The 13,388-nt window shown below is 45.7% G+C and overlaps 2 protein-coding genes across 2 annotated transcripts; one reads left to right on the top strand and one right to left on the bottom strand.

Annotated features, from left to right (window-relative positions):
• Nucleotides 1–2,182: 2,182 nt before the first annotated feature.
• Nucleotides 2,183–3,216, bottom strand: JR316_0009457 (uncharacterized protein; the record flags this gene model as incomplete). Its single annotated transcript, XM_047895159.1, has 4 exons — nucleotides 2,183–2,428; nucleotides 2,481–2,830; nucleotides 2,881–2,959; nucleotides 3,010–3,216. The coding sequence occupies 4 exons, from the start codon at nucleotides 3,214–3,216 to the stop codon at nucleotides 2,183–2,185; spliced, it is 882 nt and encodes a 293-aa protein (XP_047746618.1).
• A 5,808-nt stretch (nucleotides 3,217–9,024) lies between these two features.
• Nucleotides 9,025–11,163, top strand: JR316_0009458 (uncharacterized protein; the record flags this gene model as incomplete). Its single annotated transcript, XM_047895160.1, has 8 exons — nucleotides 9,025–9,239; nucleotides 9,296–9,430; nucleotides 9,492–9,618; nucleotides 9,676–9,890; nucleotides 9,939–10,071; nucleotides 10,120–10,254; nucleotides 10,302–10,453; nucleotides 10,503–11,163. The coding sequence occupies 8 exons, from the start codon at nucleotides 9,025–9,027 to the stop codon at nucleotides 11,161–11,163; spliced, it is 1,773 nt and encodes a 590-aa protein (XP_047746619.1).
• Between the last annotated feature and the right edge of the window lie 2,225 nt (nucleotides 11,164–13,388).

Here is a 13,388-nt window from a genome sequence, read left to right on the forward strand (position 1 = left end):
ACAATATGTCTTTGTTAAATGTTTGTTTTCCTGACACATGTGCTGTAAGTTGAACATACATCTAAACTTACATAAGACATGTAAGTTTACCACTGTATGCTTAACTTACAGCGGTCGGCGCCCGCAGTGTCTAATCATTTGTAAATTGGATAACTCCCGGCTGAATATTTTCAAATTTTGACCAGTAGACGACATATTAGATGGAATTAAAGCATGGAATGTCGGCATTTATTGGGTTTAAGTACTGATGACGGCCAACAAGATGATGCCCAATACACTACTTCTACATGGGAGGAATGACTGAAAATACAGACGGTTATGTACATTGTCTATGGTTATCCATTCAGCTCATTATTTCCGTCAATACTGAAAAAACCTCTAGGTCCCTGTACCGACAATCTCAGGCAATATATTCATATGGATTCTGAGTACGAAATGGCGGTGCAAATCACATCGAAAACTCTCTTTCCAATGCACATTGATAGCGGTAAGTGAAGTGACAATGATGTCATTTGTATCCTTATCTAATGATGCCACAGAGGGGATGTCATATGGGCCTTTTCAACTATATGTCGCAATGCGCCAGTGAAACCGGAAGATTGGAGTACAATCGTAAATTACACTTGGATATTCACCTATTCCATCTGCCAGAATATACAACACCAAAAGCAACGCACTCACCAAGGTCATTCTCAATGCCCCAACCCATTCTTCAACAACTACGACTACCCTGAACCTCCATCCGCACACGATGCCGAGATACACTCTGTATGTGGTATGTGTTCCTCATTTAATGTGGCCTGTGTTGTTGTAGTAGAGGTGTACATCGAACGATCGACCTTCGGGTTGTAGGCAGTTAGGAGACTGCGGTGGAAAACAGTGGCGCGTTATTTGTCCGTGCTGTTTGTAAAGAAATTCAAACTCCGCTTCAACTTCTTGCCTGCGGTTCCAGTGCGCGCCGACAGTGCGCCTCTGCTTACAATCCTCCGAGCCGTTTTCAAGATCGAGTGTCTTATTCTCACTGCAAGCTGGAGCAAATCCGGTCGAAACAAGGCGCAACTAGTACACTCGGAATGCATCTCTGCATGTACAATCGTTTGAACACGGGCAGGGGTTGGACAGGGATCGAGGGTTGAGGCGGAGGAATTGAGAGGAGGTCCATGTTGGTGAGTGCCTTGCTATCGACGTTGTATCTTCTGGCGACCGCTCTGCTCTCATTGAATCCTATATTCTTGCCTTCTCTCGCCATTTTGCTCTCGCCATTTCATTATCATGGACTTCCCATCGCACTGGCGCATGACGCATGTCTACGTAGCACAAGATACACGATGAGGGGTACATTAACTACTCATGGGTATCTCAGTGTGCATGCCACTAGTCTGGCATGTTTTCTGCTTCGTGAAGTATTCTGGAATGTTCATGTTCAGTGCATTGGAGGCCTAGTTGCACACCATCTTTGTTTCCTTCGCATTCCCACTGTCTTGTCTACTGCACATTCACATCCCTACAATGGAGGCAGTGAAGCATCAATATCGGAAGATAGATAGAAATACGCAGTACGATGAGACGTAATGTATGATGCCTTAAAAGACACAAGCGAACAGTGTTGTGCTGTGAAATCGGTGTTTCAAAGGTTTGTACATGCGTCTGAAACTACGACAACGAGGGGTTGGATTTGAGAATGAACGAAGGTCAATCTATGTTGAAGAAGGCAAGTAACCGGGATGAAAATACTTCGTATATGCGCCATACACACGCACAGCGTGTAAGCGAGCATGCGGGCCAAGTCTGACTCGGATGCATAGAACGCCACGGCGACTGTGGTATGCGTGCCACCGTGCGCCAGTCAAATTGGGGAACCACGGTGACGGAATTAGTGGACTAACCTTGAATTTGACACTGCCCAAGCCTTCAGCTGAAAAATAACGTTGATGTTAATAAGTCACATTTATTGTATCGGGGTCAATTCAAGTTGACCTCCATCGACCATCTTTTGGACTTGGAGCCCCTAAACTCACAATCCAATACTTAAGTAAGTAATATATCACATTCCTGTCAGTACTTAGTATACCGCACTAGAAGTAGTATTTTGTACATAAATATGTACCCAAATATCACGCTACTTTGATATCTTCGTGCCTTGGTCAACGGAAGCAGTACATCAGGCGGTACTATTCCCACTTTAATCATCCTTTCGTGGCTGCTCTTCTATCTGGTCCATACCGAGGTCTTGGTCGTTCTCTCCGCCCGCAACACGGGCAGATAATCCACAATCCGGATTGGTATAATCTGCACCACTAACAGCGGCCTTGTCCTGCTGAACATCATCGAAGTCCATGTCTGATATATGTGCCAGGGTGCTGTCTTTAACGGTATCATCTGTGTTGGAGAGTGCAAGACGTAGAACCATAGCCGTAGGTGCGAGCGCCTGACCATTTCTGTTTTAATAATACCACCTTGCATATGAATCAAAGACTTACAGAAACAACATAAGAGACAGAATCGATGTAGTAAGTCGACTCGGCCAACGGAGATTGTAAGTTGGTAAACTCGGGGATCGTCTCGGACAATACCTGAAGGAGCAACGCCAGTAAATATGCTGCAGATGACTCGATAATTATAGCGATGATATGGGTGTATCGGGTCCTCGACCCGGTGTTCTGCTTAGAGACAGGGTATATGCGATAGCCGATTAGAAATGTGGCGATAAATGTGGTGACTAGACACATCAAAAAAAAGGCTGAATCAATGCGATTGTGTAATAATGCTCTCGAGCGGGACTGAGGTGGTGGCCAGATTGCAGTAACCACAGTCAGAGTAATGACCATAGCTGTGTAGCGACAGTCAGCGGTATGGAGGATGTACAGTATCTTCACATACCACATTCCGCAAAGAAGAATAATAGAGGAATGGAAATAATTCGCTTTGATTCACCCCATACGTGGTAACATCGCCACACCTGTTTCGAAATAGTAAGTAGTGCCCCTGACGGCCTTCCAAGCTACAAACCAGAAGTCCATCCGAAATAACAAAGATAACAGTCTCGATTATCCGCAGCAATTCCGAAACCCACAGTGGGGAGTCCAATGAAGAAAAGAAGATCGATTCCTTGATGTTCCCGTTCATGATAAACGCCCAGTTCAGAAAGTACCACTGGAGAATGAAGTCCAGGAAACTTAACCAGTAGAGAGCGGTGATTGTGGTCAACACAGTCATATTCCTGGACCCTCTGTTTCCTGAACCTCTTGAAGCTTGTATAAAGTATCAGTGTTGCTGATTGCTATTTTTTAAAATTGAATTACGCACTATAAATGTACATGGTGACGCCGTATACCATTGTATAAACCCCTGACCAATTCGATTACCCTGTTTGGTCACCACTCAGAGACACGCTTACCCATCAGGACAGTTTGAATTGCTGAAGCATTAATACTTCCCCTAACTATATAGTTTTCAATGTTGGTTGGGATCGTTATGTCGGGAATGGACATGATAGTAGACTGGTGATGTGCTACAGATTGCTGAGAAATACTCGGTATTTATACGAATTGATTGCGGAAAATCTACGGTATAGCTACGTTAGTCAAAGGTATTGATAAATAATTCTCCCCTCAGTGGGGCAGCCGAATAAGTAGGCTTTCTTTTGACAATTTGCGAAGCAAGCTGCAATCCACGAGGAATCTGAGAAGCTATATTTGGCGCATCACAATTGTGATGCTTCCTGACTTGTCAATGGAGCATTTCCTGATGTGAAGCATCTCTCAATGATATCGCATGCAGTCCGAGTCTCCAGTCCAAGTGTCTTTTTGAATTGTTGCATTCTCAATTCTCACAAACTCCACTGATTGATAAATCCTCTCGCTTTTGGTGGTTACATATGATCCAAGAGTTCAATTCACTTTTACCCCGCGTTTCGAGAATGTACCAACGAGAAATGGAGGTCGTAAAGTTATACCTTCCCTTCTGGAGGTCAGATTACCAGAGTCGTGCTGAGGTATTGTGTTCTTGGGCCGGGACTTGGGGCCGGTTTTGTTGGTTTTTGGCATTTTATGCATCGGCAAAAGTGACCAGATACACAAATGCCTTAGCTGCCTTATTCGGAAGGTCAATGATTCATGTGACATGAGTATGTCGCACGAAACATTTGACCAACATTTAGAGGCGCTGCAAACATTTGGTGGTCATTTGGAGGGCTCGGAAGTGTTTGTAGAGCCCACAATCCAGTAGAAATGATTTCATGTACTTGCCATGAATTCCTAATGATTTATTTGCTATAAAACATCGGGGAAATTATTGAACTAAAATATAAACAAAGAACCAATCCTTGAGATTACATTTATGTCCATTCAAATGATTACATAGATTGCCATGTACGCCAAATGATTACATGTAAACGAAAGGCACACAAAATAATTTTGTATGGACAAATTTTATTGACTGTTCTATTTTTACACATTGCCAAGTCAGAAATCTGCAAACCCTACCGCCTCCGTGTCGTCTATATCCCAGGGTTCCTCGCCATCCTCCCCTACAAATCCGTTGTCGTTAGCATCCTCTTCATCCTCCTCTTCGGACTCGATATCGTCTTCAGGCTCGGAAGCTTCCATTTCTGCCTCCTGCTCGGCTGTAAGGGGAAGATCGGGGTGAGCTTCATCGATTCCGAGCTCTTCATCGAGATTGGTGTAAAGCCCGAAGTAAGCTGGCCGCATATGTTGTGTGTAATGGTTGGTGCTCTTGTGGCCGATACCGTACCCTAAGTAACGCACAAACATATCCCGGTCCACAAATCTTAATGAATATTAGCATAAATATTATACAAAATAGAAACAAATGCAAGTAGCGTACCGATTAACATAATAAAAATTCCAGTCGTGGTCTGGATAGTCGTCATCTTCCCAGTATGCTCTTCGAGCAATAGAGGGGGGTAGGAGACTATCAGTCATTCCACTGTTAAAAGAAGGAATGATGTGCGAGGCTCGGAGAACGTCAGAGGGGTCGAGGAATCCAAATGCATCGGGTGAGTCTGAATGGATAAACTTGAGGCGATCTAACCGGCGGGCTGCCCATCCTGCTCGAAAGCGATGGTCCACTTCAAACCATCGAACCCAAAGAAACTCCAAGCGTTGAGTTTTACCTCCATTATACTGAACATCAGCATCAAAGACACCAAGAACTCGGGCATACGAATAAGGGTGGTCGGTGTCAGCCTCAGAGTCCCGAGAAAGTGTCATGATATTGCAGTGGTTTCGAGGATTGATAGAGTCCTGTTCGCGTCGTATATCATATGTCGTGTAGTTGACGCGAAGAACCTTGTGCATGTAAATGCGATCACCGAGGATGTTGATCTGCGCCCGTTCTTCATCCGAAAATGTGTGGTTTTGTCTCGATCCAAATCACCGAGAACACGAGCGAGGAAGTGATCTTCAAGCCTCGAAACAAAATCCTAGTAATGATCATATAATTATTATCAGCAAAGACTCACTAGAGTAACCACAATATAGCAAATGATCTGACCTCTGTAACCGCTGCATCGTCGCAGTAATTGTTCATAAACTCGTAAATATACAGTTTGTATCGCTTGCTCGTAGACATTTGGTGATGTTCAGATGGCGATAAAGGCGGCAGACTCTCAGACTCGAAAGTGGCAACGATGTGTGGGGGTTTGACATAGGATATCTTCTTCGAAGGCCTCGAATGTTTTTTGGAAGAGCGCGCACTGGACTGTGGCTCTTTTGCGCCCAAATTTTCTCTAGACTCCTTCTCTTCCAGTTTTAAAACCCGTGCCGCAATAGAGCGGAGCAGGTGCTCGCGATGCTCGTGGCGAGAGATCTGGTGCTCAAACTTGCAGCCCTTATTCGTGCGTACAAAGAAACGTTTGACCCGACGGTGCTCGAGTTTACCCTAAAGGTAGTTAATCAATATGTATCATATCATAAAACAAAATAAATGACGTACCCGTTGTGTTGAATACCCTTCTGTTGGCCCAAACAACCAGATGGTCTTGACATAGTCTCCAAGAGAGTGAAGTTTGTATGTGAAAAGATTGAGCATTTTCGAAGTCTTTGCATCGAGAGAGCCAGTGGCAGCAGGCTTTCCCTTTTTGGCATTGTTAGCAGCGCGACGGGCACGAGCAGCCGTCTCCTTCGGAAGCTCTTTTGTTGAATATTGCGGACAGATCTTAGAGACGAATGATCTAAGCTCTTTTCCTAATCTCCGGGTAGTTGCCTCGAGTCCGGTAAGTGTTGAGTCTGTATGCATGCGTAGTTTTGCAAGCGCGTGCCATTCACATAACGTGAACAATATGTCTTGAAGAACTTTGTCGTGCGCAGGGGGGAGCAGGCCTTCAAACACCGGAATAGAGCACTGGACACAAGTATGTCAATCTCTGATAACACGGATTTAATATATTTCTATTATTCATACCTGAAGTAAATCCTCGAAATCCCTGGCTGCAAGTTTGGTCATATCCGAAGCATTCCGATGGAATCGACGTATCGTGTTCCTGCCAAAAGTTGCTACTTTGCAATACCTGTGGACATATAAGTATGAGAAAGTAGAATAATAAGTTGTACGCACCTCCAATTAAGACGCTGAATGCAGTTACCACCTGCAGCCACGAGAATGCGCATCATGTGTGTGAAGAAAGACTTCCACACACCAAGTTCAAACTCGTGTAGGAAGTCGGGGACGAACATAGAGTGATAGTTAAAACCAAATTTTGATAGACGAATAGAGAAGGCATTCTACAAAAAAGCAGTTAAACAAGGGATAATGAAGAGAAATATCAGATTGTACGTACTCGTGTGGGGACAGCCGAGGTGTCCTGAAGAATGTCTTCAACGCGTGTGCTCTTGACGCCTCTTCCATGAACATAGATCCATTTGCGGGTAATTTCAATTCTATCCCGCCGCTGCTGAGTGTCTAGTCGGATGTGCGAGCGCCGCTGGCCATCAACGTGGGTTCCAAGGCCACTGACCCAGCGTTTCTGAATTAAGCATCGAGGGCAAACACATTTTGCGAGGTATCGAATCGTGGCTAGAAGAACTCTGATGGCTAGAGTTAAGAAAGCATGGACCAGAGTAAATAAAGGTAACTTACTTCTCAGGATAGTCAGCGGAATAAGTAAAAAACCGAGGAAAGACACGGCGTGTGATTCCATCGGCACATTTGATAATGATGCCGTGCTCGTATGCTTCCATAAACTCCTCGTCTAGGAGAATGAGCCATATGGCATGCATCAGCTCTCGCTTTAAGTGGGTGATAGTTGCCGCCGTTGCTGTAAGGCCATTATATGCCTTCATGTAGATGTCTTGAAGCATTTTCGGCAGCTAGTGGGTGACATAAATAAATAAAACAAAAAGAAAAAGAATAAAGATCTTACTGTAGGTAAATAAGCGATGTGGTGTGCCGAAAAACTACTTGGATGTGCGCGTACGTACTTTGATTGATTTCCGAAGAGGAGGTATAGTGGCCAGAGTGACGCATTGCCAAAGTTTGCCAGCTGGGTAGAGTCAGACCACAGCATTAAAGCAACAATGGCAATCTCGTGTGCATCGCCGAGATGGACTTGTTGATTCTGCTGTTTCCGGAGGTTGATATACTCATTGTAAAACGCGTCAGAGTTGTATATTTTGGTGACAATGCGTTCAGGGGAGCTTGACGGGGAAGGCTTCCAGAAAAGGCGGTGAGGTGTGAAATGCCATAATTCGGCACTTTCATCCTGAAGTGCTGCCTTGATGGTGCCAACAAGACTTCGATGATAGACGTTCGGTACCTCAAGAACTGGTGCCGCGTCTTCAGAAGCATGCTGATGCTGCTCGCAAGGCAGAGATATCTTCACAGTTGAGTTAATCCATCCTTGGTCACGTTGAAATTCTGTTTGCGAATGTGAGCTTGAATGGGATTCCGAACTTGTTGCTTCGTCCATCCGAGCTAATTCCCGTTGAGCACTGAAGTCTTTTAAATGCTCAACACGGAAATCCTCGGCAAGCAGAACATTCTTCACCAAGTGATCGAGTTCCTGCACGGATTTCAGGTTGGAGTTTCCGTAGAACCAATGCATGAGGCAAAAAACGGTTGCATTTAAGAAGGGTGCAAACCGATTTGAGGCCAAAGCAGCGTCTATAGAAATTCCCATGGCTTTGGCAAGTCGAGAGCCTGATTCTTTCGGTAAAGATGTTGCTAACCCCGGAGCATTGCATAGGTTGTCAAGTTCCTCGAAGTCGTCAATCTCCCGCTCAGGGAAGGTGGGATACTCGCGGTACATGCCAAACTCATTCGGCAAGGTAACGACAACCGTGGGCTCAAAGGATGGGGCCGCTGGCTCAGGAGTTGGTTCGCGTGGCGCCACACGCTTGGGAGCAGGACGGATGCGAGGAACAGGCGCTGGCATGTGAGGGATGCGGGTCGACGAGTTTGGCAAAAAATCAACGTTTTTTTTGGGATATTTGCAAACACGTCCTGACCGTGTGGGAGGGGGAACAAAGATGTTAGGAGGTGCCTGAGAAATAGGGCTTGGAGGGGACATGACATCTGCATCTTCATAGGTTGCAGGGACATCTTCCCATTCGGCATCCTAAATTGAATCTTGTGTCAGTCTGATAAGTATCAATGTGGCTAGTCATACCTGATTGGGTTCCGTTAGTTCTTTTTCCTTGTTTAATTCGTCGTCCAGCCTAGCTCGCTTTGAGCTTACGGTCCTCTGGTCAAGATCCTGTGGGTTGCAGACAAGTTCCCAATCTGCGAGCACAGAAGCACAGGTGATTCTGTGAATTCGGACAGCATGTTTCGTGCTGAAAGTCTGTTCGCATGCATCGCAGATTGCCATAACCAGAAGGAAAATATAAAAAATGTGCTGCATAGCAGCATGAGTTAGTACGATAGAACTAGGGTGAAGGCTAAGTTTGAACAGAGATGTCGCGTCAGACGCGTCGGAACTAGGTCACGTGGACGTGGTCAACGGGCGTCTTCGAAAACCTCTGAAACACATTCCTTGGTTGTCCTCTTTCCTCCACATCCTCCTCTATGCCACCTGCTACTCAGACCGGTTCTGCTGTTCAGCAGACCCCTCCGAACCCTCCGAATGCAGCACCTAGAGAAGATATCAGCAGTGGCAACAGTGACAACAGCAACTCGGATACGGACCCGGACCATAATGAAGAGGTGGTCATCAGGAAGCGGAAGAAAGCATTGAAGGTCACATTTCGTACCAGGACCTCTCGCAAAAAGTTAAAGGCTTCGTGAGTATGGTTTTTTTCTTAATTTTCACTATTTAATACACGGTTTTGTTATTTAGGGCTGTTCTCGAGCCCTTCATGCACCATGCTGCATGGCACATTCGCAATGGTGCTATTTATACCAACTGGGAGCATGTTATCGTTACTGGCCTGAAGGCGCAGCAAGGAAAATTCGGTTCTCTCACACAGGAAGAGTAAGTAATGTTCGAGTTTACTATCTAAGGCATATTTCACTTAAACTTTTTACCTTATTAGGTTTGCAGAAAAGCATAAACGAGCTCTTGCAACCTATGAAGAGCTCCGAGCAGCCGTTCCCTCTTTTGACAACGATATGAAGGTCATAGGGAAGGATCCGGATTACCTAGACCGACTTTGCAAAACGGTATATGCACGATTTTCATTGTATTTTTTTTCATCTGACATTCTGTTGTCTATCTAGATGATTACCGCTGCAGGGACAGCCCGATCAAACGACATCTCAAGCCTCAAGAAAGATGCGCTCACCTACGCTGCCCTTTGCTTGCCAAATAGTCGGCTCGAGCCTCCGGTCAATCCAAACGACTCCAAAAAGACAAGTCGAGGCTTCAAGCATCCGCAACTTGGTGCACTTTTGGTCCCTGCCGACTGCTTTAAGCAGTATCAAACTGATCCAGAGTGAGTTTTCCGTACATCTGTGTTTGCTATACTAATCACTTTTGCAAGTTACCGTCGCAAGCTTATGCTTAACAAGGTAACCATCAAGGCAAAGGCCATGCCACACCTCATATATCCATACGACAAGTACGATCCCGACCATGTCTTGGAGGGCATGTTTATGGCTCCCGCCCTGGTTGCGGTATGGTCTCCTTGCTCCTTGTTACTTTCTACTCATGTATTTTACTAGGTCTTTCAGCATATATTCATGTCCCCATCATCGGCTTTGAAGACACCCGGTGCGACTCGTACGGGGCTTGGGAAGGCTCGGAAACACCACATGAAGTCGGTGACGATACCGAGCATTGCTTATGCATGCACTCATGTATGTTTTTTTTAATGCATGCCGCATATGCTAACCTTCTTGGGTAGTATCGTTATGCCATCTCAGGTTGCATGGACTGGCGTCAGAACGATCACCATTTCAACTACGAAGAATTCTATATGGAGGTCGTAAAAATGCTGGAGTGGGCCCGAGAGAACGACCCCGAGTGGTGGACGGATTTTATTACATGGTGGAATGCGTGCGTGATTTTTCATTAACCATTCTGGTCCCTGAACATTTCTTTCCAGGCAAGTTTTTCCTGTTGAAGACGACTCCGTGACGGAGAGTAGCTCATCAGACGAAGAAGCGACTACTTCTACGTTCAAGAAGATGAAGGCTCAGGTGAAGGCTAGCCGCGTGGACAAGGCCAACGCTGCCAATCCTCCACCACCACCGCCTTCTCAGTATCAACGTGAATCCCTGTCGCCATCGCCTCCTCCAATGCATGCTCCGTCGCCAGCTTTGTTTATTCAACAAGGTGTAGGTATCCCTGGCCGGCAGCCTCTTCCTCAATACGCTGCCGGCCCAATGGACTCCAATATTGACCCCCGCTTACAGATGTCAGGGCCTCATGCTGCTGGAGCCCAGCCACCTCTCGGACCTTCGTTCTATCCCGCAGGTGCTCCATTCTTTTACGATGGGTCTAACACCATTGCAAGCGCGTCCACTCCGGCTCTGGGTCTGTCTCGTAATCATCCCACTCCCCGGGCACTCCATGCTACTCCCTACGCTCAACATGCCACCCATTCTCCGGAGTGGCAACTGGCAAATACACAAGACATTGAATCTTATATGGCCGACCGCACGATGAGGAGAGGCTCAAAGATGCAATCCGGCAGGGATGTTGGCACTCGTCATCCCAGTGTCGGGCCCCAGATGAATGTATTCCCGGACATCACTAACTGGTAAGTACATCTCACATTTTCCCTATCTTTACTGACTACGCTTCAGAATCTTCTGCTCTTGTTACCGCTCTCTTGGCTCTCCTTTACTGTCAACGTCTTGGTATCTCTTGGCTCTCACCTCTCTCGTGCTCGTTTTGGACTCCTAGGCAACTACTGTGACTTTGGCTGACTCTTCGAAGAAAAAATCGTGTAATTATACTTGGCTTTCATTCTGCGTCTTAGGTTATGTGTACCTGCTGCCTGTGTACTTGTATTTGTGCTTTGATTAATGGAACTTTTGTTTTTTTGTTGCATCTCACTGTGCGATTACCGGAAGTGGTGGCGAGGAATGAGGTTCAAAAGGAAAATGGCATTGTGAGAGCCACAAACATTTTTGGGGCTCTCAAATGTTGCTGAAATGATTTCGGCACTCTTAAATGTTGCCCAAATGATTTGGGAATTCTCAAATTTTAGCGAAAGGATTAGATTCAAACATTCCATGCCTTTTATATATCCAAGTCTCTCGTTAATCAAAATAAAAGGCCATTTGGGCCTTGGGGCATTTGGACGCCTCCAAATGCCTTGACAAGGCATTTGGGGATCTTGTCACTTTTGCTGATGTGAAACACGGAATGCTAAAGTCCTTGCACTGTGCACTGCTCTCATTATCATGTCACATTTCTCAAGTCAAAGACACTACTTAGCAATACCCAGGACGTTAGGTCAAAAAAAGACAAAAACAGTGCCAGTTATTGGCATTTGGCTTGGGAGTGAGTACGGATGTGCGTTGAGTCCGTCGCATCGCTAACGCGAGCGTGACACTGATGTGTCAGAGTTGGACGCAGCAGCTGAAGTACTTTGAGCCTAATTTCGATGGTTCTAAAAGTTTTAAGGAAGTTTCAATATCAGTCGTGAGAGCAGGTGTACGCTATGTGTTGGTTGCTTGATCATGCCGAACATTGATAACGAAGTGTGGAAGCATCGATATCTGTGATAAGAAAGAAACTAAGCAAAGAAAAACTGACGCGGACAAAATCCACTTCCCTTGACTCAAAGTTACACCTGCAATGACTGCTGCGCGCCCCAGCTCAAAGGGCTGCTCGTTGACTGGTTTACCAATCATAGGTGTGGGTATGTTATCTGCCATGTTATCTGCCCGGCAGAATCCGAGCTTACTCTTTTCACACTTTTCACCATAAAACCTTGAGTGAACTGCAATAAAAAAAAATGTATTCAAGTATGTACAGGATGTGTATACACATAAGTGCCTTTAAAATTTGAGTAAGTGCTGTCGAATCAGTAGAATACGTATGGATGTTATCTGCCACCCCCAATGTTATCTGCCAGCCGAGGTGCCGCAACACAGCCACATTTGCGCACTTCCGTATTCAATTCACGCTCGACGGGCATCCTGGTTTGATTTTTTGAGGCTCTTTGAGTGATATTCTAGATCACATATAAAGTAAATAATGCCCAGGTAGAAAATATCAGACAAATTTAGAGTACAGACAAAGTAAAAGGTACATGTTTACATGGACCATTTCTCGGACGCGCGTCAGCGCGAAATTTGCTTCTCGTTTCACACGGTATTTTACAAAATTTATGTTTGTGACAATCCGTACATATTCTCGAGTACTTTCAAGTAATTTCTCTTCAAAATTTTGACAAAAATAAAGCATCGTGAGTCTCTCTCTTTTTCTCTCCATTTTTTGGTCATTTCCCGTTTGGGACACCCACTCCTATGAACGGAAAACCCGTTGACTCTGCGCAGCCTGTGGGCAGCGGCAACACGTGCATGGAGTCCAGACCGCGGTCTGTTGTCCTATCACCCCGAAAGTAAACAAAGCACCCATCCTCACGCGAGTGTTTCTCCTCACTCAGTTTTCTTCATTCCTGTGTTTTTACATCGTGCATCCTGTACGCCCCCCCTTTCCGAGAAAGGTGTCTTTGTTAAAGACGGTGAGGAAGAAGCTACAGACGAGGCGAGATGTGGACAGGCTCCTGCATTCTGACCACACACTGTAAACGACGACGCAATACACACACACCGCATATACTTACAACCAACGGCTCTTCTCGCACGCATTATACCCTCCCATTGGTTCTTTTTTACCTCTAGTAACGACGGCATCTGAGCGCTGACAGGGTTCTCACGGAAATGGACACGGAGGAAAGAGAAGAGCAGGGATAAGGATGGATTTGCAGGCGGCCGAGCTCATACGGTGGACTTGGTGCGCAGATAACGGAGGG

Source organism: Psilocybe cubensis, chromosome 8 (assembly GCF_017499595.1).
Source record: "Psilocybe cubensis strain MGC-MH-2018 chromosome 8, whole genome shotgun sequence".
NCBI classification, from domain to species: Eukaryota; Fungi; Basidiomycota; class Agaricomycetes; order Agaricales; family Agrocybaceae; genus Psilocybe; species Psilocybe cubensis.